Source organism: Triturus cristatus, chromosome 1_2 (assembly GCF_964204655.1).
Source record: "Triturus cristatus chromosome 1_2, aTriCri1.1, whole genome shotgun sequence".
Lineage (NCBI taxonomy): Eukaryota > Metazoa > Chordata > Amphibia > Caudata > Salamandridae > Triturus > Triturus cristatus.
In genome coordinates, this window is record NC_140580.1 from 1,085,570,100 (window position 1) to 1,085,595,835 (window position 25,736).

A 25,736-nucleotide genomic window follows, 5' to 3' on the forward strand; every position below is an offset into this window, starting at 1 on the left:
ACTCCTTGAAGGGCTTTATGTACCATACATAGAGCCTTGAACTGAACATGTTTAACTGGCAGCCAGTGAAGCCTTCTGATCTCAGCCGAGATTGAAGCGTATTTTGGTATGCCAGTAAGCAATCTGGCTACTGCATTCTGCAGGAGTTGCAGTTTGTTCATGAGCCCTTGCTGGATATTAAAATAGAGACTGTTACAATAGTCAAGTTTGGACATGGCTAGAGCTGTGATGACTGTTTGTTGCCTATCTTTGGGCAGAAATGGCATAATTTTCTTGCAGGATTTCAGAGTATATGATACAGATGAAACTACCGCATTTACTTGCTCCGTAAAGCTGATAAGTAGACACCCAGATTTTTACCTTCTTAATGGGAGTAGGTAAATGGCCCAGTGTATCCGGCCACCATGAAATTCAGGTCATTACCAAACAGCACCACCTCCATTTTACTGGAGTTCAGTTTAAGGCAATTTTGGCCCATCCAGACACCTACCGCTGTCATGCAATCATGGAATTGTTGTGACGTTTCGTGTTGCTTGCCTGGCAGAGCTGAGACCACAATTTGGGTGTTGTCTGCATATGTAGTCAGGTTGAAACCAAAAGATTCAATCAGAGGAGCCAATAATGATTCATATATATTAAAAAGTGTTGGGCTCATCGATGACCCCTGGAGAACTCCACAAGGTAGAGTAAATGGATTAGCAGAGAAATTGCCAAGGGAAACAGTCTGTAGTCTATTTGATAAAAAAGATTTGAGTAGTTTCCAGGCGGTACCCTGGACTCCAATCTCCTGCAGCCGGTCCATCAATAGAACATAATGGACCATATCAAAGGCCGCTGAGAGGTCCAACATAATCATAGCAGCTTTCCCTCCCTGGTAGAGTATGACCCTGACTACTTCAGTGGATTTAAGAAGAGCTGCCTCCGTGCTATGAACCCCCCCCTTCCTTCCCGACAGAAGCCATATTGAGTGGGATCCAGCACCTGAGCTTCTTCCAGGAACAGACTAAGTTGTGCATTCATGATTTTCTCTGTAGTTTTCGCTGTAAGTGGGAGTCTAGAGATGGGTCTAAAATTGTTGGAACCTTTGGATCAAGACTGGGTTTTTTTAGGAGTGACAGGATAGATTCACTTTTCCATATTTTAGGGAAGTACCCTTCTGCAAATATAGCATTTATGATGGGGGTCAATGTTACAGTAGCAGGCTTGGGTGCAAGTTTTAGTATTGAGGGCGGACATGGATCGTATGATGAGCCTGATTTTGCTGTCATGAGAAGATCAAAGGTGTTTGTAACCGTAACTGGGGCAAATTTAACAAATTGTGGCAGAGAACTTGTTCCTGACTTAGGAACTGCTGTGTTGGCCGGTGACCTATTAATTGCAGACCCAGCGAAAGTAGAAAAAATAGCCTCAACTTTATCAAAGAAGAATTTTGCAATTTTCTCACACAGTTCCTGGCTTGCCGGGATGGGTGGAGGGGCTGGGTGTGCTAGGGAGGTTACAGTTCTAAACAGTTCTTTGGTTGAGATTTTTGCAGTGTTGATTTTATTTTAGTAAAATACTCTTGTTTAGTGTTTTTGAAGCAGCTGCTTATACAGAGCTAAGCTCCATTTATATTCATTTTTTTCTCCTCGCTTCCTCCAGATTCTTTCCCGGTGTTTGCAGGCTAGTTTTTGGTCTCTTAATTCGTGGGTATACCAGGACAGGATGGTCGTGCCGTATTGGGGCATATGAGTTTCTTGGGAGCCAGCTTATTACCTGTTGCTTCCAACCAATTGGTCTACGAAACGGTGGCCTCATCTAGGTCTGTGGGTAGATCAAAAGATGTAGAGGTTAATAGTTCTCGTAGTTCATTCGCTTCTACCTTATTCCATGCTCTGCTAACCACTTGTTTGTTTATTGGTTTCTTCCTGTGTCGGTCAGACATGGTTAGCCCAAATAGCACTGCCTTGTGATCTGACCAGACCAGTGGTAGAAGGCCCAGGAAGACCAGATGTAGGTTGTTAGAAAATATACCATCCAATGTGTGTCCTGCCTTATGGGTGGCGCCAGTGACATGTTCATCAGGTCGAGCAGACCTGACGTATCCTGATCCGAATAGGCCTCCAGATGAAAGTTAAAATCTCCTAAAATGGTGAATGAGCTAGCACTTAGCTCGGTTTCCAACATATTACCAGCTTGTGCTATGAATCTACTTCTAGGGCCAGGTGGCCTGTAAATGAGGGTACCACTAAAAGTGTGTTGATGTGAAAGATAGATGCAGAAATCCAAAGCTTCATATTCAAGATTGGATGAGAAATTAAAAGAACAGTTTATTGATATTTGGTATATAACCACTAAGCCACCCCCTTTCCCATGCGGCCTATTTAGAGTAAAACAGAGGTAATCCGGGGGTGTGGATTTAACCAAATCCGGACCAGAGGCTTCGTCCGTCCATGATTCAGTGATAAAAGCAATGTTGATTTCCTCTTCCTCAATAAGAGAGGCACAGTCAATACTGTGTTTTACCAAAGATCTTGCATTGAGAAGAACACACTTCCAGTCTTTTTTGTCCTCGTGTCCTTTCCTATCCCTGCCTAGGTTTTGTAGAGCTTTAACCAGACAGAACTTAAGGTCCAGTAGTTTTGTGCTACAGCCGGGTCAGGTCAATTGATTGTATGGGGGCCAGGTATCTGGTATAATGTTATGCACCAAAAGGTGATCAAGGACCTCAAAGCATAGCTGTACGTCGCCAAATACCGAACAAATTCACAGACCACTTATAAGACTCGCTCCCACCCCAAGTCGAAGGTAAGGACTTATTTCTGTTCTTGAGGCTACTACTGTGATAGCGCCTCTTCAAAGCGACTCTATCCCATCCCACCACACTCTGTCCAAAGAGAAGCTGTGAAGTGTTATGGTGCCAGTTGCTCTCTCTCCTGATCCCTATCGCAGAGCTGATTCCTCAGCTGGTGCAATTTCACCCTGCATATCCTGGGCCATCGGCAACTCTGCAAAGGGTCATATCGTTTAAGGAGACCATGTTCTGCATATTTGGAACCGTGTCTGATCCCTCTGGCACATCGAGAGGCCCCAAAGACCCACAGGGCCCTCCAGTCCGGTTAGTGCCGACGGATACATCCTCAGCTCTGTCAGTGTCCCTCAAACTTGGCTCAGGTGCCAACTTCTTACCGGTTCCAAGATGTGCGCTGGTTCCTTCCCCCACCAAAGCCTGTCTCAACGGGTCTAGTGATAGAGGTTGAGTCTCTGCAAACTCTGGTGTCCATCCTCAAGCCAAATCCGCTTCAGCCCAGACTGAGGTCACACCTGGACTTCACTCTAGCGCACGGCTCTGACAGACCGCATTGATGCCAGTACCAACAGAAGAGGCAAAATCTTTGCCATTGTGAAAGACTTCACCCCTTTACCTTCCGCCTCCAACTTGATAAACCCCCCGCAGGACTTTTGCAACAATCTATCTCCATTCTTGAGCAACATCACCACCACCATTTACAGTAACTTCAGCCTGCAACCAGACCCAACTGACCTTGCCAAATGCCTCCCAATCTTATTCAAAGAACCAATGCTAAACACATGGCCTGTCACCATCTCAAAAGAAATTACTGCCACCATGAAGTCCATCCACCCAGGATGCGAATAGGGCTGTTTGCGACCTAAAAAAAGCTGTGTACATCTGGCCTTAGTGCCTTATCAAGAATTTGCCAGATGTGGGTAACCTTTGACCGATGTCTCTTTGCCCATTGTACCATCGGTCAAAGCACTTCAGACTGTGTACCATGTTTAGAGCAGATGTTCTGGCATACTTTTTTTTTAATGTTCAGAACTCTAGGGGAAGCCTGGCCGTTCCAAACAGGAACCCGGGAAAGTACTCCGACATGCTGGGCGATGACTCCCTGCTGCTTATGAACAATTTTTAATTTTTTCAGTAACAAACTCCCAAGAGTTTTTTCTTTTCTTTTTTTTTTTTTTTAAAACAAAAAGCTTTGTGGTTCATTAAACATGGTGATTGGTTGGCAAACTTAAAGTGCCTTGAGTGCTGTCAAAATACTGACTCCACTGAAACCCTAGATCTCAACCTGCCTGGCAGAGATCTTGATGTATGACCGTCTTGTCTTCCACCAGGCCAGACTGGCCACCACACTTAAAATCAGGTCATTAGTGAGTCCTGTTGGGGTATGGACTCGCAACCTAAACAGCAAATGATTATCTCACAGAGCTACTTTGCTGAACTAATTAAACTGCTCACTGGGAATGAAATCTGAAGCTTCAGACACTTTTTCAGCAGTTTACATTGGATAATCACTGTAATACACTGCTTGTAAATGCGGACTTCTAAAAATGGTAGTCATGGCTGTCAATTAGCGGTAGCCCGACGTAGCAGCTGCTGTCCTTTAGTACCTCTGACACTGTCATTGCTACCCTTGGTTTGAGTGGTTGAGGGCAGTATCAAGCTCTGGATCCATGTTTACTTTGTACTTCTTTGTCCTCCCACTGGCCTGTCAATAGCAAATAGGAGACTGTTGAGGCACTATGGGTGAAATAAACATTCGAAGATGAGAAGTCATCAGGTGATAGTCTGCCACCCTTTCTACTTTGGTGAATCAGCCTTGTGTACCTTTGTCATTAGCCTAACTGTTCATCGTCAATTTCGGGGGAAGGGACTTTCCTCTAAACCTGTATTGTCTCTTGATAATGTGTTAGTGTTGCACTATGAATAATTTGCCCCTCACATTTAAACTGTTCTAAAACTGCTGGGATTCTACCCATGTTTTCTGCTGCTGTCCGACATCTTGGGAAGCAAACATGATGTCTCTGCTGCTTGCCAGAGCCCTGGTGAGAGCGGCTAAAAAAGAAAAATTGTTCATCTGAAGCGTTAATTCCGCTCAATGTTGCCTTCATTAACTAAACTCTCCTTTTGTCGTTGGCATTTTTTATGGCAGCCATGCTGGACGAGGATGAGGAAGATCGGGTTGATGAGACTGCATTGAGACAGCTGACAGAAATGGGGTTTCCAGAAAGCAGAGCCATGAAAGCGCTACGGATAAATCAGTGGGTACCTACTTTAAAGATGAAAAGTTAATTATATATGTTATAAGACACCTTTGTTTTCTTTGTTGTTAGATTTCACTTACATTCATACGTTGCGTTGTTTTTTTCGATTAATTATGTGGTTGCCATGTCTTAGAGTATTAAAATCTGCACTCGGGGATTCTGCAGCTAAATGGATTAAAATATATTGTGTGTACCACATGCACTGCCAATAATTAGGACCGTGTTTTGCCGGTTAATCCTTTTTCTCTTTTGAATTTGACACTGTTTGCCTTTTCTCTTCAGTCCTATGTAGATAGCTTCAAAGTGTGTGTGTGTGCATATATATATACTACCACCGCCGCCGCCCATGTTAGCTCATTTCCGTTCTGCATCATAGGATCTTTGATGATGGTCATAAACATTGGAAATAGAATAGCAAAGTTATTCCTCATCAAGGCAATATAGAAAAAAAACAACTGATAGATTCAACAACTCATTAACGAAAAGCTAAAAATAATGTCCGCAAAAAGGACACCACCTGACCTGGCATACCGCTGCATCTACTCCAGAAGCTGTATCCAAACAATAGTACTTATTTAAAGTTTGCACAGATTGATAAATTGCATCTTTGCAAATCTCACAAAGTGGGATGTTCATCAAGCAAGCTGATGTGGCCATTTTTCTCATTTCCAAATGGGCTTTGGGTTAATTCTGGATAAACAGATCATGATCAACTATAGTTAATAAACAGTTTCCTTAACACATTTACAGATACTCTTTACAAAGAGACGTTAGTAATGGTGTACCAGTGTACTTGAAAGATACTGTCCAAGGGAAAGACTGGTTTAAACCAAATTTGTAACCCACCTTCGAAAGAATATTTGGATTAGTCTTTAAACTTATTCTATCGAAAGACCATGTAAAGTGCCTTCAATTGACTTGGTTTCACTAACCCCAGAGTCTTTTGTGATAGCAGTCACAAAACCAACTTGATACAAAAGATAATGCAAATAGGCTTGTTTTCAGCTTAAATGGATGAGCCTATAAGCTTGAAAAGAGGACTTTAAGACCCTAGGGGCAAGTTAGTTTCCAGATGGGAGGAAGAGTCTTTTTTAAACTTTCTGGGAAATTTTTAATAACTTGAATGGTAAAAAACAAAATCCCTTTTGATGGATGCTAAATGCACTCCGATTCATGAACGCTGAAGGCTTGTCACAGCTAGATGTAGGAGATATGGGAGAATCTATTTTTCCTGGCAGTAGAAAGGGTATATTCTTCTTTTGACACCACAAGAAGAGTCTGTTCCATTTGATTTTTTACAAATGCCCATTCAGTCTTTTTACAAGGTCAAATACCTGCAATAGACCACTTTAGGAGCAATGCAGGCAAGTTCAAATATGTTAGACTTGGAACACGTATTCCTGGAATTATGTAAGGAAATTTAGCTTGCATTATGAGATGCCTCGGAAAGGTGAAGTAGCACCATTGTCGTGGCAGGGAGCATCGTCCTAGACCTTGATTGCTTGAATTTCAGAATCAATGACTGGAGGAGCGGAAAACGCACATAGAAAACCTTTCGACCAGTTCATCAAAGGGCATTCCGGGCAAAGTCTGCCTCTGGATATCTAGAGTTACAACAAACAAATGATGGACGGAATGCTGACAATGCAGACATTCTCCCCCAGTCAAGAGATCTGGGTTAAATCCATCGTTCTTTTGCCCACTACGCCACCCCAGTTTAGACATGGCCATATGCAAATCAGTCTTGACCCTGTGCCTCATGGGAACAGTCCAGCCCGAACTGCCAAGCCATGTCTTCCCTGGACCGGAATCAAGCATCCTAGGACCGGTTTCTGGCTATCAGCCGTCATCAGCCAGGATAGCTTGACTCCAGTGGCGTAGTGAGCACGGGTCCCACGTCTGGGAATACCCATCCCAATTAGGGCGAAAAGCGTTACAACAAACAAATGATGGACGGAATGCTGACAATGCAGACATTCTCCCCCAGTCAAGAGATCTGGGTTAAATCCATGTTTCTTTTGCCCACTACGCCACCCCAGTTTAGACATGGCCATATGCAAATCAGTCTTGACCCTGTGCCTCATGGGAACAGTCCAGCCCGAACTGCCAAGCCATGTCTTCCCTGGACCGGAATCAAGCATCCTAGGACCGGTTTCTGGCTATCAGCCGTCATCAGCCAGGATAGCTTGACTCCAGTGGCGTAGTGAGCACGGGTCCCACGTCTGGGAATACCCATCCCAATTAGGGCGAAAAGCGTTACAACAAACAAATGATGGACGGAATGCTGACAATGCAGACATTCTCCCCCAGTCAAGAGATCTGGGTTAAATCCATGTTTCTTTTGCCCACTACGCCACCCCAGTTTAGACATGGCCATATGCAAATCAGTCTTGACCCTGTGCCTCATGGGAACAGTCCAGCCCGAACTGCCAAGCCATGTCTTCCCTGGACCGGAATCAAGCATCCTAGGACCGGTTTCTGGCTATCAGCCGTCATCAGCCAGGATAGCTTGACTCCAGTGGCGTAGTGAGCACGGGTCCCACGTCTGGGAATACCCATCCCAATTAGGGCGAAAAGCGTTACAACAAACAAATGATGGACGGAATGCTGACCATGCAGACATTCTCCCCCAGTCAAGAGATCTGGGTTAAATCCATCGTTCTTTTGCCCACTACGCCACCCCAGTTTAGACATGGCCATATGCAAAAAGTTGGCAGGGTATGCTCAGACGTGAGTCCCTTGCTCACTTTGCCACTGGATTCAAGCAAGCCTGGCTGAAGACGGCTGAAATGCCAGAAACCGGTCCTAGGAAGCTTGTTTCCGGTCCAGGGAAGGCATGGCTTGGCAGTTCGGGCTGGACTGTTCCCATGAGGCACAGGGTCAGACTGATTTGCATATGGCCATGTCTGAACTGGGGTGGCAGAGTGGGCTAAAGAACGGTGATGGATCAAACCCAGATCTGTTGACTGGGTGTGAGTGTTTGATTGGTTCTGATGCTCCGTCCATCACCACCCCCTTTTGTACCTCTTTGTTCGCCATAAGTTGGCAGGGTATGCTCAGACGTGAGTCCCTTGCTCACTTTGCCACTGGATTCAAGCAAGCCTGGCTGAAGACGGCTGAAATGCCAGAAACCGGTCCTAGGAAGCTTGTTTCCGGTCCAGGGAAGGCATGGCTTGGCAGTTCGGGCTGGACTGTTCCCATGAGGCACAGGGTCAGACTGATTTGCATATGGCCGTGTCTGAACTGGGGTGGCAGAGTGGGCTAAAGAACGGTGATGGATCAAACCCAGATCTGTTGACTGGGTGTGAGTGTTTGATTGGTTCTGATGCTCCGTCCATCACCACCCCCTTTTGTACCTCTTTGTTCGCCATAAGTTGGCAGGGTATGCTCAGACGTGAGTCCCTTGCTCACTTTGCCACTGGATTCAAGCAAGCCTGGCTGAAGACGGCTGAAATGCCAGAAACCGGTCCTAGGAAGCTTGTTTCCGGTCCAGGGAAGGCATGGCTTGGCAGTTCGGGCTGGACTGTTCCCATGAGGCACAGGGTCAGACTGATTTGCATATGGCCATGTCTGAACTGGGGTGGCAGAGTGGGCTAAAGAACGGTGATGGATCAAACCCAGATCTGTTGACTGGGTGTGAGTGTTTGATTGGTTCTGATGCTCCGTCCATCACCACCCCCTTTTGTACCTCTTTGTTCGCCATAAGTTGGCAGGGTATGCTCAGACGTGAGTCCCTTGCTCACTTTGCCACTGGATTCAAGCAAGCCTGGCTGAAGACGGCTGAAATGCCAGAAACCGGTCCTAGGAAGCTTGTTTCCGGTCCAGGGAAGGCATGGCTTGGCAGTTCGGGCTGGACTGTTCCCATGAGGCACAGGGTCAGACTGATTTGCATATGGCCGTGTCTGAACTGGGGTGGCAGAGTGGGCTAAAGAACGGTGATGGATCAAACCCAGATCTGTTGACTGGGTGTGAGTGTTTGATTGGTTCTGATGCTCCGTCCATCACCACCCCCTTTTGTACCTCTTTGTTCGCCATAAGTTGGCAGGGTATGCTCAGACGTGAGTCCCTTGCTCACTTTGCCACTGGATTCAAGCAAGCCTGGCTGAAGACGGCTGAAATGCCAGAAACCGGTCCTAGGAAGCTTGTTTCCGGTCCAGGGAAGGCATGGCTTGGCAGTTCGGGCTGGACTGTTCCCATGAGGCACAGGGTCAGACTGATTTGCATATGGCCATGTCTGAACTGGGGTGGCAGAGTGGGCTAAAGAACGGTGATGGATCAAACCCAGATCTGTTGACTGGGTGTGAGTGTTTGATTGGTTCTGATGCTCCGTCCATCACCACCCCCTTTTGTACCTCTTTGTTCGCCATAAGTTGGCAGGGTATGCTCAGACGTGAGTCCCTTGCTCACTTTGCCACTGGATTCAAGCAAGCCTGGCTGAAGACGGCTGAAATGCCAGAAACCGGTCCTAGGAAGCTTGTTTCCGGTCCAGGGAAGGCATGGCTTGGCAGTTCGGGCTGGACTGTTCCCATGAGGCACAGGGTCAGACTGATTTGCATATGGCCATGTCTGAACTGGGGTGGCAGAGTGGGCTAAAGAACGGTGATGGATCAAACCCAGATCTGTTGACTGGGTGTGAGTGTTTGATTGGTTCTGATGCTCCGTCCATCACCACCCCCTTTTGTACCTCTCTGGATATCTAGAGGCACAATTTTGGCATTTCTCTTTTTCTACTGTGTCAAAAAGATCTATTCTAAGAACTGCCCCCACCCATATCTTCCAGCACCACATTGTTCAGGACTCATGATTTATATTGCAGATTCCAGTCAGCGTATACATCTTGACTGTTTTGGATGCCTGAGAGCATTATCACAGTTTTTGACAAAACTCTGCGATTTAGCCACATTCCGATTGAGCCTCTTCTTAAAGAATGTGCAGTATGGCTCTCCTTTGTTTGTTGCAATAGTACATAGTTCTAGTATTGTTTGTCTTGATCAGAATCCTATCGGTTGTCAGCACTAGAAAGGAGGACTTGAGGCTAGGTGGACAGCCCTGAGTTCAAGCATATTGAATTGGTATATTTTTTCCTGGTCTGACCAAGCCCTTGAATACTTAAACTCCTGTGATGGGCTTCTTGCCAATGTAGAGATTAATCTGTCCAAGTAGCTTGAGTATGTATCCTCAGCGTGAATGCTACTCCTTTCAAGATCTTGGCACCATGAAAGAGACTTGAAGAGTGTCTGACAGGTGGAAATTGTCCTCTGGTTTCCCTTGTGTTTTATCGCATTGATCCTCAAAAATCTGTTGGAGGAGTCCCACATGTAACTTGGCATTTGGAGTATTAAGATTGGTAATTCTATGGTAGCCAGAAATGTCGAAATCTGCTTCACTGTAGGATTACTACTCTTCTGCAAGCGAAATCACTTCTGCATCAAGAATAACATCCAAAGGAAACACTTTCCTGGTTTTGTGTTTGTTGGCTCCCAAGTTATCCTGAACCTGAACTGTTTTGGAAGCTGAATTCTGGAAGTTCATATGAAGACCCAGCATGCCCAACAGTGATATTATAATCGGAAAGTCTTTCAGCCAACCATCCAGATATGGGGGTATGAAAATCTTTTATTTCCATAGAAAAGCAATAGGAAAATATTCAGGAGCAGATTTTCGGGCCAAATGGAAGAACCCAGTATTGTTAATTAGAATTCCCTACCAGAAACTTCAGAGGTTTCATGTGTTTCACACAACAGTGAAGTGAAAGTGTGTATCCTGAAGGTCAACTAAATGCATCTAATCCCCTACTTTTAGTTTGAAGATGATTTGACAGAGAACCAATATCCAGATATTCTCTCTTCTCATCCAACTGGTTTTTTTTTTCACGATTAAAACAGCTTTCTAAACTTCTTTGGGACCTTTCTTCAAGGAAATACCTTGAGTGGATGTCTTCCTTTTTTGACATGTATGGACTGGTTCTGTGACCTTCTTTTGTAGTGGAATCTGTGTTGCGGTAGATGTAGTTGGAAGGTTGGTGATTTCTTTGGTGGCAAGGAGGAAGGAGGTGCCTTGAAACGAAGAGCATAACAATGTTGCACTGTAATCGGCACCCACCCACCCATCTCATGAAATGTAATACTTGTCACTCATCTGAATGACACGCAGTGGAAGAGAAGACTGCAACTAATTGCCTGTTATTCTGGTATTTTCTACCAGAACCCAGCTGATATTGTCAAAGATACCCCTTACTGACTTTATTTGGTGCGGCTGTTAATGATGTTGTTGACTTTGTGGCTGCCTGAAAGGGCTTTGAACCCTCTAAAACTGGTGTGGAGGGTACCTCTACTGTCTGTACTGATTATTAAAAGTCATCCTTTAAGGTCTTCCTCTCTGCCTTCATTCTCTTCATCCATGTGTGGTCTGAAAAGAACAGCTTCAAAAAAAATGTTTGGGCATCGTTCTTCAAAGGGGTTGAGAGGATCTAACATTGTGACCCTGTGGCTCTATTCTCTAGAGGCGATATTGGCTGAGTCCCAATATGCACACATCACCTACTTAGATACCAGAAGACCCACACAGGGTTTCCAGAAAGTGTTTCCTCATGGCCTTTCGAAGGTCATCCGCATACCTTTTCATGGAGTCCTATTAGGCGGTATCATATCAGCCTAGTAAAGCAGCAGCTAGTTTAGCCCATCATGCTTATCGTACATTGTCTGCCCAAAGCATCTTTCGTTTTGCTCTTCCTATATGGATAGTTATGAGGAGGCGTCACATACTCAGCCTAGAAACAATTGAGTCTATAAAAGAGACCGGTTGACATGGGATCTTAAATACACCAGCTCTTGTTCAGCTGGCTTGCACATTTTCAAAATGGCGTCCGAGCTACTTCAGATGTTGCTTGGAGACCAGAACATTTCGTTTTCAATCTCTGCATACCCAGGAACCAGAGGAAATAATGGTTGTGATTGACCCCTGTTTTGCTGCCTCATGATAATCACTAAAGACACATTTCTGAGTGGTCTCCATGAGTATATTGAATTTAGCAGTCCTTCTCAATACCTCTTGGAAGATGGACGTTTCTAGAATCATCTACCCTATATGGCGAAGCAGGTGGCGACATTTGAGTATAAGATATTGAGTCTCTGTCTGAAAAATAGTGTGACTGCGTTGAAGGTGGATATTGCTATAGATCTTTGTTTTATGAGGCGACCTCGGCAAGGAGGCAGAATTAGCAGGGTGACTCAGCTCGAGCTACCGTGTCCTTTAGAGTAGAGTTCTGAATGCTTCACTGTAGCACAGGTTAATGTTTTGGCAGAAATATTGCCTTCAGAGTCACTGAATGAGATCAAGGCTTAAGTGTCGTATGCACAGGGTCTTTCAGAGGAATTCAGCTTGCCGGTAGCTGGTTTCTCTGAGGAGATTCTGAGGAAAGGTAGATCCTCCTAGAGAACCCTTCTTTCGACCTAAACATTGAGTGCCTTTACGGAGGGGGCTTTAATGTAGAGGAATGTCTTGAGGCTTGTAACAATGATTGCCTCTGCAACAAATATCTGGGCATGAGGAGTCTGGACATCAATGGTGCCCTCAATGACATCTGTAACATTTGTGGCATGAGCATAGAGCATGACTTCAGCGGCAAGCAGCATGCGATTTTCTCGGTCTTCAGTGTCTGGAACTTCACCATCAACTGAACTTAATGTCTGTGTTGCGAGTCTGGGTGTTTCCTGTACCTACTCCTTTCTATCGATCAACCTACATGACCTGAGTGAAGTGTGCCCATGTGTCCGATGTTGCATATATATTAAGCCAATGTTTTCATTGACTATTAAGCGGAGTCCACTGTTTCTAGATATGGTCGAGTCAGGCAGGCAAGGTATGTAGGCTGCTTATGTGGCGTTAACCTAGCTCCAATCAACGCATGTGCACAGTAATGGAGTACAAAATAAGGGATCAGATAGCTAGTACTGGAATTAGGTATTGAAAGCAAGGAGGGATAACAAGTCGGTCACAGTACAAGAAGTGGGAAATAGAGAGCAATTAACAGTGGGCGCAGAAGGTGGGGATCTGCTACCCAGTGTAATTATACAAGAGGAGGTATTACTTGAAAAGATGGGCATATGGCGTTTGTACTGCAGTTCTTCTTGCCTGGGGAATGAACTATGTACAATATGTTGGTGTGGCAGATTGGGACTTCACTGAGTTGTTTCCAGGCACATTGTGAGCATTTAATTGTCTCTGATCTACCCGAAATCTTGAGGAGGGCATGGTTTTATCCGGACTACACGCTAACATAGTATTTCATCTGAACATGCCGAATGAGTGCTGGCATCTGAAGAGGAGAGGGCTTTTTCCCCCCTGTTTAATGGTACTATACTTTCTGCTGAATATACTGCACATCTGAGGTACAGAACTTTAAAGAGAGAGTGGTCCATACAAAAGTGCGGTGTTCTTCACTTCGCTAGAGTCTGATCAGACACAATGTGCTCTAGGGTCAGACAAGCCCTCTACCTCTACCTTTTCTAGTCTCCTGTTTATTTTTGTAACGTTCTATTTTGTAACATTTCTCTCATGTAACGTAACTGGTTCTATTGTACAGCGCTCTGACACCTTCAGGTAAAGTCTGCGCTATATAAAAATGCATTAAATACATTTATTAAAAAAGCCCGTAAAGTGGGGCTGCTGACAGTTTGGTATGGGGTTTTCATCGCAGCTTGTGGTAACTGGAGCGCGCGACACTGGGGAAAAAGCACGTGCCCGCACTTTCTCTTTTGAAGCGTGTCCAGAAAAGCTGGCGTAGTTTGCCACATAGAAGCGGCATAGAGCCCCCCTACGAGGGGCAGTTTGCTTCTATGATCTAACCTGCCCCGTCTGTGATGAAACAACCTCGCAAGGCGGTGGGGGCCATCGAGGGGAGGGGCTGCAGCGCCCGACCACATTTGTTTGCGAGGAGTGGATGGCTCTTCTGAGGTGGCGCACACTTAGGCCCTACACGTGTGCAGCATGAGTAGGGTCAGAAAGCAATTTCAAAGAAGGCCATTTATTACCGGGAAAGGCAGCGCAGCCCATTTTTTTCTGGGCCATCTATGTGAATAGATAACACGAACTTACAATGGCTTTCTGTTGTGCGAAAGCTCTCCTATTTTGAATAAAAGGGAAAAATAGCGGGCTGGGGGTTTGGAAGCCATATAATAGTGCATACATCTATGTAAAGTATCCAGACCGCTACATACATCCATACAAAGTGCCCAGACCCACGCAGAACGGCGCATACACACTCATAAAATAGACGTTCCAGCAGTTGGCACATGTTGAGGTTCACACTGAATGCACAAATGCGAGAGAAGGCGACACAAAGCTTCTCATCTCCACGTCCTTATGTTTTCATTTTAGTGGGTTCATGTCTGTGTTATTGCAGCATTGTGCAAATCCGTGATTTCAAATGCCTTACACTTTACAACATTATTCACTCTGTCTCAGAAGAAACACACCTAGAATTGCGAGTGTCTGGATGGAAGAGGGGGTTGAATGGGTGTAAGTATGTATGGATGAATTCAGAATGAATACTTAGTTTTCCAAATAAATAAATGTGTGAATGAGAGTTGACTGCTCGATGCACCAATTCAAGAATTCGAGATTTAATTAATGCTATGGGAATTAATATAATATGAACAAAGCGTAGAATGTATTATTTAAAGAGAGATGTGTTCAATTTAAGAATAGGTGTGCGACTACACCTTTAAATGTATGAATGAATGAAAGAATGATTGCTTGAATGAGTAATTCGGTGAGCTTGTGACGGAATCACTGGGTGCCCGGCGCCAAGAGGCTGGATGACAATGTAGGAATTGACGATTCTCAGTGAATTAACTGATTAATTCACGTTATGCGATTCTTTCTCACATCGCACAGAAGAGCCCTTTGTGTATCTGACGGCCTCCCCTTGAAGGCTGCTTTCACACGACGTGTGCACAGATTTCGAGATCTCCGGCAGGCCCTCCCGGCCCGGGTCAGGGATAAGCACTCCACTTCCCGAGTGAGACTGATCGGTTTCCAGTGAGCCTCCCCCGCCCAGACAGCAGTATGGCCGGGAGTGCTTATCGCCTTTTATAAATACACACACTCGGCTGTTTAGGCTGGAATTAACTGGGTCGTTCTCTCTGGTCGCAGCGCCTGTGTGGATAGCTAGGGCCGCAAGGTGGCAGAGGTGGGGAGGGAGGGAGGGAGGGAGGGAGCGGCAAAGGTAAGTGGGGAGCGGACCCCGGGACGGGTCTAGGAAGAATGACTCATGCATTTTGAACTGTCACTAGTTACACACTTAATATTGCTGATACTGTCACTGCCAGAAAAGCCACTAGTCGCAAGAACAGGTTGAGTGAAGGGGGCGATATGACATCAAAGTGGGAGCAGGATGACGCCACAGTTCCAGCATTCTAAAATCACAGTGCGGTCATTGGCCATCACAAAGTCTGGTATGGTGATGTCACGGACGAGGAATGGAGACCTAGGAAACTTGCAAGCTGGTCAGCACCCAAAGTCGAGTGCCAGGGTCACGGGGCGATACAGGGAGGGTCATCGTGACGTCATAGGAAGTGGCTAGGGACCTCTCAGTATCTTTAACATTTCTCTTTAGGGGAAGGTGTCAAGGAGTGCAAAAACCATTATTCTATCACCTTGCTGGATTTGTGACATCACAGAGGGTGAGCCGTGACCTTAGTGTCTCTACCATTCATGTTCAGCGTAAGTGCTGATACAGTGTAGCTTGCCCGAGTGCAGCAAAAGTACAGATAACAACCAGTGGTGCGCGCGCACCACAGAGGAGAGGGGGTGGGAATCGAAGCCAGTGGTGCGCGCGCACCACAGAGGAGCGGGAGCGCGGCAGCGTGGCGAACACGCGCTGCTGCACGTACTAGACACTGATGGGAATGGGCGGAGCAAAGGCGGGACATGCGCCCGCCTTCGCCCAATTGTGTGCCCTATTTATTTTTTTTCTCAACACGCTAAAGCCAATTGCAGCCGGCGAAAGCAAAACCACATGCATGAGCGTGTGGTTAGCTTTCAGAACTCCCTACGTGAGGTCTCGCACTGCGCAAGCAGGGCTGCGCACTGCAACGCTAGGCGCGAGACCTAAAAAAAACTGTTGGTTTTCAGCAACTGTCAATACAAGGCATGATCTGATGGAGAAAGTTTGTGGATTCTTAAAAGGATAGTCTTTTTTTATTTCTTAAGTCTTCAGACTGCTCTCTATCTACCTTCATTTCCCTGTGTTTCTATATGTTTTTCAGCTATTGTAGAGCAGCAAGCAGTTATGCTGCAAAGGATGTTTTTGTTTTTCTTCAAGGAGGTTTTTTTGTCCTTGTTCATGGACCTTAAACACATCTGAAATGTGGTAAATTGGCAAGGGAATGGGCTTGAGATTTCTATATTACTTATAGCACTTGAGTGCTTTTAATATTGTAAGTCACATTTTGTATTGTCTGTGTATATTTATATAAATATGCTGGTTCCTGGATGCCATGCATGGAACAGATTCTAATGTGTGCCATCAATGAAGATCCTGCGTGGCAGAACATTAATCGATAAACAGATGTTTTCCCTTCCTCCTCCCTCATTTTACTATGTTCTACTCTGCAGTCTTGAAATATGCCCTATTGATTATCTGATATAAAGGCGGCTATGTCTTTATTTCACATGAACAATATAAATAAATGTATTATATATATATATATATATATATATATATATATATATATATATATATATATACACACATATATATACATATATACATACATACCTTTCCGCCTCCACAAAACATTTAGGTCTGCCTGACGCGTTTCAGGGTTAAACACCCCTTCCTCATGGGCTTGCAAAATATGACACTCAAAGACAGCATTACTTGCATTTCCGGCTGTTTTATTCTTTACAAACCCCCCTGTGTGCTGAGTGCACCGTTTCACCATTGTCGTCCGGGACTTGTAGTCCGTAATGCTGTAACTTTAACATCCTCATAGAAAGGTCGAGTTTTCATTTAATCATCATGCTTGATCCTTTAAATGCCTTGAGTAGGCCGGTCAGACATTTAAAGGATTAAGCATTATGAGTACATGAAATACAGCAATGAAAAAGGCGAACCTTAAAGATAGAAATGATTTACTTGTACCTAACAACAAAAATAATCAAGAAACCCTAGTTCCTAACACTATCCAAGCTAATGACAAAACAGAGAACAAAATAAGACTGATTACAACCTATAGTAGACATGCCAAAAAAATTAAAAGTATTATTCGTAAGGAGTGGCCCATTATACTAACGGATCCTACTCTCAAAGCAGTGCTGCCCACCAATCCCACTATCACATACAGAACAGCATTTTCAATAAGGGATGAATTGGTAACGAGTAGTCCTGAAATTTCACTTAGTGGCAATTGGCTGAACCCTTTAAAAGGGTTCTTTAAATGCTCTTCATGCAGAGCGTGTAAGTTTGGAGTGAATACCAATCAATATACCACACCTTTCAACGATGTATCTAGACCTCTGAAAGGACATTATACTTGTGGTACGGACCATGTGGTATATGTACTGCAATGTACATGCAATTTGAAATATGTAGGGAGCACCAAGCTGCAAGCGTTTACTCGTATCTTACAACATTTAAGAGCTATAGTTAATTCTGATCCGGTGGCAAGACATTTTAAAGCTCGTCATAACAATTATCTTAATTGTTTGAAATATTTTATTATTGACTCAGTACCCAAAACAAAAAGAGGAGGCAACCGGGAAAAACTCCAGAGACAGTTGGAATCAAAATACATAGTTGAGTTAGATACACGCACCCCAGGAGGTTTGAATAATGGGGAGGACCTACACCATTTCTTATGACCATACTTGTATTTCACTGTAAAAATTATGTAATATAGGCTTGAATACTATTAGCAGTCTGTGTCTTATCAGCATAGTTTCAGCAATTTTAAATGTTTTTACATTTTGGATATTTGCTTACATGTTATGAGATTATATGACTACTGCATTTTTTCATGTTGAAACTCTTTATATATAGATGTATATCATTGGTTTTGATTATACATTTTATTGTATATATACCCATAATAAGGCAAGAATATATTTTAGACCAGCTGCACTCTAGCTATCCATAGTTGAACTTTGCAGATGAGAATCAAATATATCTTTGATAATTTGTATGTATTAATACATCTTACCCAGCGTAATTCCTAATAGAGACACAGCGTTGCACTGTATTTTCATATTGTTATCCAGATTTTTCCAATCAAGTTTTTTTAATGATGTTTTAAGGGCAATAATCAGTCTATTTGCATATTTGCACATTGTATTGCGTGATTTGCACATTTTGCTGTATTTGCACAGATATCAGTTTCTTACGTTGTTTGCACAATATATGCGTTATTTGCACTAACCCTAAAGGGAATGTTCCCAATAGATGGGTATATAGTGACAATATATATACGTGAATGGTCATAGCGCAGGCACGATACATCAATTGATCAAGGGCATTTGCAAGCGTTATATGCGCAACACTATGCTTTCAATATTTGTTTAACAGATATAGTTTTGCCCATAACTCAAACGACTAGAATGAACTTTTTTTATGTACCTGGATAATTTATGAATTTCAGATTACATCCATACTATATAAAGTTTAATAGGTTTTGAATGTATAGCCTGAATGAGTGTGTCTTCTATGTCTATGGGAACTTTGTTACGCAATAGGGTATCCTGCACCTTTAAATTGTCACGTTTGGTAAAGTGTAGTCATGTGATCAAGACCGCCTGGACGGTCGAAACGCGTCTGGCCTAAACGGAATTATGGTTGTATAAATAAATTGAGCACTATTTGCACCAGCGATTCCGTGTCTTTGGTGGTACCGGCTGGTACAACAGAAGTTGGATTGAATATATATATATATATAGATATATATAGATGTATATAGATACGAAGAGCTCCTTCCGGGATGCTGGGACCCGAAGGGAGGTGGCGTATACTCTGGCGGAGCGTGCCGGTACTAAATATCAAATCGAAACAAAATTAATGTCAATACGCTCTCAGGAAGGAGCCAGCACACGGGGTGTGCTGCCTCCTTCCTGAGAGCGTATTGACATTAATTTTGTTTCGATTTGAAATATATCTATATATATATATATATATATATATATCTCCTACTGGCAGTCGCCAGTAGGTAGTTATAGTTAGGACCACGTTTCCATAGGAAATCCGCAACATTCTATTTTGAATAACTTTGGCGCCGGTCGACGAATCCTCGCGAATTTTTCAAAATAGGTGGGGCGCTACGCTCCGCTCCTACCCTGAAAGTCTCGGGGGGATTCGTTAAGCAGGGGCTGAGATAAAAGGGGGGTCCCAAAACGCGTTTTTCCCATGCATTTTTCCATAGGACCTTTAGACAGGGCTACAGCCCGAACGGCTGAACAGAATTACTAGAAATTTGGCAGAGAGGTAGTCCTCAGGTCAAGGAAGTGCCTTTTGTAGGTTTGGTGTAAATCTGTTCAGTAGATTCTGAGAAAATAGCCTTTAAATCAATATATATATCTGAGCCAGCTTACGGTGCGCTTACGGTACGCTTACCGTACGCGTACGGTGGCGTGTGCGAGCGCGATTCTGATTGGCTCTTAGATCTTAGTAAACATTCGAATCGGCCGAAACCAGGAAGCGGCGGCCGCCATTTTCTCTCTCGCACTGAGAGTGATTTTTAAAATATACGTCAAGGGGCATATCTTGGACCAGATTTGGTCCTTGAACTGCCCTGTCGACTCCCTTCTCATCTCTCCTTGCACTTGGTCTGATCATCACCTGATTTCTTTTGTTCTTCCTATCAGTTCTCCAGTTAGGGCCCCCCTTCCTAATAATGTCTGGGTCCGCTCGTGGAGTAGAGTTGACCCGGCTAACTTATCAGCTCTTCTAAGTGCGTCCTATCCCGTCTTACACGGGCTTTCCACTTCGGCTCAGGTTAATAGCATTGAACAATGGCTCTCCTCAGCCAGCGAGTCCATTGCCCCCTTGAAACGTCTGACGTCCAAGCGAGAGAAAGATGCCAACCTGTGGTTTACCGATGACTTGAAAACCTTCAAGTTATCGGTACGCCGTGCTGAGAGGGCTTGGAGGAGAAACTATTGTTCCATCTTAAGAGCCGATTTTACCACCCTTTTAGCTCAATATAAGAATGCCATCTTGGCCGCTAAAACGGCCTATTTCTCCTCCAAGATCCTCACAGCCGAGAACCAATCTAGGGAAATTTTCTCGATTGTTCAGAACCTAGCCTTTTCAGATCGCACCACTCTTAAGCCCTCTCCTTCCCTTGCCCTTTGTCACTCTCTGAACAGCTTTTTCATTGATAAAATTGCTGCCATTAAAGCTAATATCCCTGCACCTTCCCCGTCTTTTGTTGATCCTCAGTGTCCTCCTTCCCAAGGACAACTAAACTCTCTCCCTCTTCTGACTAAGGAATCCTTCACATCCTTAATCCCCCTTGTAAAATCTGGCTCTCCCCTTGACACCTGTCCCGCTCATATACTACGTCACATTTACATTTCTTGCCCTGATCCTCCCCTTCACTTACTGAACAGTTCACTTTCTCAGGGGGTTGTTCCCAACCCCTTGAAATCGGCTATCATTTTACCCATTTTAAAAAAACCTGGCGCAGACCCCTCGATCCCAGCCAATTTTCGCCCCATTTCTCTCCTACCATTTTTGGCTAAGGTGCTCGAGCGCCATGTCACCAGGTCTCTGAGCACCTTTGTGGAAGAAAATGGGGTATTGGCTGCCCGCCAGGCTGGTTTTCGCCCCGCACACTCTACAGGGTCCGTAGTTCTTTCGGTCCTTGACAACCTCAGGGAGGGGAGGGACACCAATCAATTCCAGGCATTGGTCCTCCTCGATCTCTCTGCCGCCTTCGACACGGTGGACCATACCATCTTACTCTCCCGTGTCGCGGCGGCGGGGATCGGGGGTACGGCCCTGATTTGGTTGTCCTCCTTCCTGAGGGACCGCACCCAGGCAGTTCGCCTGGGTGACTTTACTGCGGACTTTCGGAAAGTTCTGTGCGGGGTCCCCCAAGGCTCCTCCCTTTCACCTCTTCTGTTTAATCTTTACATTTCTCCCCTCATTTTTTCTTTACAACAAATGGAGGTCTCCGTATATAACTATGCGGATGACCTCCAACTTGTCTTCAATCTGTCCTCTTCTTCTGCTTCTATCTCTAATTTCCAGTCTACTATGATTTTCATCAGGGACTGGATGGATTTCAACCACCTGAAACTCAACCCTGATAAGACCGAGTTGGTGTTGACGGGTGGTTGTTCCAGTCCCTGGTCTTCACTCTTTTGGCCCCCTTCCCTTGGTCCCTCTCCGGTCCCCTCTACTTCAGTCAAAACCCTTGGTATTAAACTCAACTCCCACCTTACCCTCCACTCCCAGGTTAATTCTGTGGTTTCTTCCTCTTTTCTGTCTCTTCGTACCATCCGCAGGGTCTCTCGATTTTTCACCTTTGAGGCCTTGAAGTTGATCGTCCTTGCGATGGTCATCTCCCGCCTGGATTATGGCAACGCCCTATATGCAGGTATACCTGCATATAGTCTCAGGCGGTTGCAGATGATCCAAAACCAGGCGGCTCGGCTGGTCTTTAACCTTCCTAAATCCTCACATGTCACCCCCCTGCTGAAACTTTTACATTGGCTTCCGGTTCGGGAACGCATCCAATTCAAGCTTGCATCTATCACTTACCAGGCTCGATTGGGTACGGCCCCTGCATTCATTTCCTCGGAGATTATCCCCTACTTGCCAACTAGGGAGCTCCGATCTTCTTCCCAATCCCTCCTGATAGTTCCCCGGTTTCGCCGGAAAAAGTGGGGGGGCTCAAAATTTGCGACTCTTGCCCCAATCCTTTGGAACTCTTTACCCCTTGACCTCAGATCCCTAACCCTATACTCCCAGTTTCGAAAGAAACTTAAAGCCTACTTCTTTAGCAAAATCTTCATTTAATCCTCTGTTACCCGACCTCCCTTCCTTGTCTAGAGGAGATCTGCCAGTTTACAGCGCCATGAAACCGCTGGTGTAAGAGCGCTATATAAGAATTTTTAAACTCAAACTCAAACTCAAAAACATGTAAAGGGGCTGTTTAGACAGCTCCCACACACATAGCCATGTTGAGGGAGTCCCCAAAGATCCCCCAAGGCCAAAAACGGAATTTTTATTTTTTCGGTAATTTCGCCGATTACGCTTACGGTAAAAAATTAAAAAAAAAAAAAAAATTATCCACACTCTCTCCACCCCGTGTGCAATTGGTGCCCCGAAGGGCACCATTTGTGCATGGCTTATTAAATATGAGATACTAAAATATAAAAAAGAATAATAATAAAAAAAAAAAATTATCCACACTCTCCACCCCGTGTGCAAATGGTGCCCCGAAGGGCACCATTTGTGCATGGCTTATAAAATATACGAAAAATTAAAATATTACCTTTCAAAACGAAGTGCATCATATGTCCTCCATGTGCGCACGGTGCGCGAAGCGCATCGTGCGTACATGGCCCATCTAGCGTAACGTGGGCACGCGGTGCGCGTAGCGCACCGCGTGCCCACCGTGCGTGCACGGCACTAACTGCATAAAGTGGGCGCGCGGAGCGCGAAGCGCACCGCGTGCTCACTGTGCGCGCACGGTGCGCGAAGCACACCGTGCGCGCACGGAACGAACTGCGTTAAGTGGGCGCGCACGCCACGAATGGCGTAAAGTAACTTAGCATTTAAAAAACCGTACAAATTCACTGAAAAAACCATAGGTTTCACACACGTTATAGTTAGGAATTAGCGTTTAAAAAACCTTGCAAATTCACTGAAAAAACCATAGGTTTCACACATGTTATAGTTAGCGGAAATTTTACTGATAAAAAACCAATGAAATTCCCCCGTTATAGTTAGTGCAGGCAACTATAACTCACGCGACCGCAATCTTCTGCTGATGACATATGTGTCTTTATGAAAAAAAAATATTTGTAATATATGTATAGCTAAAAATGTATGGAAGAAGACATGGGCAAATAAGTGTCTAAATACAGTATTAGCATCAGCAGAGGATTGCGGTCGCGTGAGTTATAGTTGCCTGCACTAACTATAACGGGGGAATTTCATTGGTTTTTTATCAGTAAAATTTCCGCTAACTATAACATGTGTGAAACCTATGGTTTTTTCAGTGAATATATATATATATATATAGTTTATTTTAATGCAGGTCTATTTATATTTATCGAGGAATTTATACTTAAATTGGAGTTCTTGTACAAATGTCACCTTGTTGTATGTACGCAAAACATTTTTTATGTATGTTTTTATTAAGAACTTTAGTAGCTGGAATTGGCCAAATGAAGACATAAAAATATATAGGAGGAGAGAGGGAGGGAGAGAGACAGGGAGGAAGGGGGGGGGGGAGAGAGAGAGAGGCAGAGAGAGGGGGGAGTTGGAGAATAGGGGGGACAATACGGGAGAGGGAGAATATGGGGGGGAGAGGGAGAATATGGGGGGGAGAGGGAGAATATGGGGGAGAGGGAGAATATGAGAGGGAGAATATGGGCGAGATTGGAATATCGGGGAGAGAGGGGAATATGTGGCGAAATCGGAATATGTGGCAAATCTGAATATGTGGCAGAAAAGGGATTATGGGAGAGAGGGAGGAGGGGGACAATATGAGTGGGAGAGGGGGAGTAGGGAGAGAGGTTGGGGAGGGGGGAGAAGGGAGAGAGAGACGTGGGGGGAGGGAGGAGGAGAATATGGGGGAGAGGGAGAAGAGAGGGAATATGGGGGAGAATATTGGGGAGAGAGGGAATATGGGCAGAGGGAATATGGGGGAGAATATGGGGAGAGGGAAGAGGGAATATGGGGAGAGGGGGAATTGTGAGGGAGAGGGAATATGGAGAGAGGGGGAATTGTGAGGGAGAGGGAATATGGAGAGAGGGAGGGGAGAGAGGGGGGATATGGGAGAAAGGGAATATGGGGGAGAGGGAGTATGGGAGAGAGGGAGTATGGGAGGGTGAAGAGGGAGGGGTTATGGGGGAGGGGGAAAGAGAATGGGGAGGGGGAAAGAGAATGGGGAGGGGGAAAGAATGGGGAGGGGGAGAGAGATGGGGAGGGGGAGAGAGATGGGGAGGGGGAGAGAGAATGGGGAGGGGGAGAGAGAATGAGGTAGGGGGAGAGAGAATGAGGTAGGGGAGAGAGAATGAGGTAGGAGAGGGAGGGACAGGGAGGGAGAGGAGGGAGGGACAGGGAGGGAGAGAGAATGAGGGAGAGAATGAGGGAGAGAGAATGAGGGAGGGGGAGAGAAGGAGGGGGAGAGAAGGAGGGAGAGAATGAGGGAGGGAGGGCGAGAGAATGAGGGAGGGAGAGCGAATGAGAGAGAGAATGAGGCAGGGAGAGAGAAAAAATGAGGAAGGGAGGGAAAGGGAGAGAAAGAATGAGGAAGGGAGGGGGAGGGAGAATGAGGGAGGGAGAGAGAATGAGGGAGGGAGAGAGAGAATGAGGGAGGGAGAGAGAGAGAGCATGAGGGAGAGAGAGCATGAGGGAGAGAGAGAATGAGGGAGAGAGAGAATGAGGGAGGGAGAGGGAGAATGAGGGAGGGAGAGAATGAGGGAGGGAGAGAGAATGAATGAGGGAGGGAGAGAGAGAGAATGAATGAGGGAGGGAGAGAGAGAGAGAATGAATGAGAGAGAGAGAGAGAATGAATGAGGGAGGGAGAGAGAGAGAATGAATGAGGGAGGGGAGAGAGAGAGAATGAATGAGGGAGGGAGAGAGAATGAATGAGGGAGGGAGAGAGAATGAATGAGGGAGGGAGAGAGAATGAATGAGGGAGGGAGAGAGAGAATGAGGGAGAGAGAATGAGGGGGAGAGAGAATGAGGGGGAGGGGGAGAGGGAGGGAGAGAGAGAGGAGGGAGGGAGAGAGAGAGAGAAGGAGGGAGAGAGAGAGAGAAGGAGGGAGAGAGAGAAGGAGGGAGGGAGAGAGAATGAGGGAGGGAGAGAGAATGAGGGAGGGAGAAAGAGGGAGTGGGGGACAGGAGAGAATGGGGAGAGGGAGGGGGTTAGAGAGGGGGGACATGAGGGTAGGGGGGAGGAGGGTGGGGGGGAGAGGGGACAGGAGGGGAGAGGGGAGAGGGAGGGAGGGGAAGAGGGGGACAGGAAGGGGAGAATATGGGGAGAGGGAGAGAAGGAACACGGGGAGAGAGGGGGGAGATGATGGGAGAGGGGAAAGGGGGAATATGAGAGAGAGGGGAGAGATAATGGGAGAGGGGAAAGAATATGGGAGAGGGGAAAGAGGGAATATGAGAGAGGAGAATATGGGGGAGAGGGAGGAGGGGGAATGGGATATGGGGAAGAGGGAGTATGGGAGCGAGAGAGAATGGGGAGGGGGGAATGGGGAGAGGGAGAGAATGAGGGAGATGGAGAAAATGAGAGGAAGCTGGGAGAATGAGGGAAAGGGAGAGAATGAAAATGAGAGCTAGAGAATGAGAGAGAGGTAGAATGAGAGAGGAGCATGAGGGACTGAGGGAGGGACTGAGGGAGGGACTGAGGGAGAGAATGAGGGAGCGAAAGACGGAGCGTATTAGAGGGGGAGAATGTCTGAGAGAGAGAATGAGGGAGTGGGAAAGAATGAGGGGGGAGGGAGAG

At 45.5% G+C, this 25,736-nt stretch overlaps 1 protein-coding gene across 1 annotated transcript in view; it reads left to right on the forward strand.

The window, feature by feature from the left end:
• UBAC1 (UBA domain containing 1) overlaps positions 1-25,736 on the forward strand; it is a 189,686-nt gene that overhangs the window by 99,452 nt on the left and 64,498 nt on the right. The window contains exon 6 of the mRNA XM_085613477.1: positions 4,938-5,046. Coding sequence (XP_085469603.1) covers positions 4,938-5,046 — 109 coding nt within the window. The remainder of the gene's footprint in view (positions 1-4,937; positions 5,047-25,736) is intronic.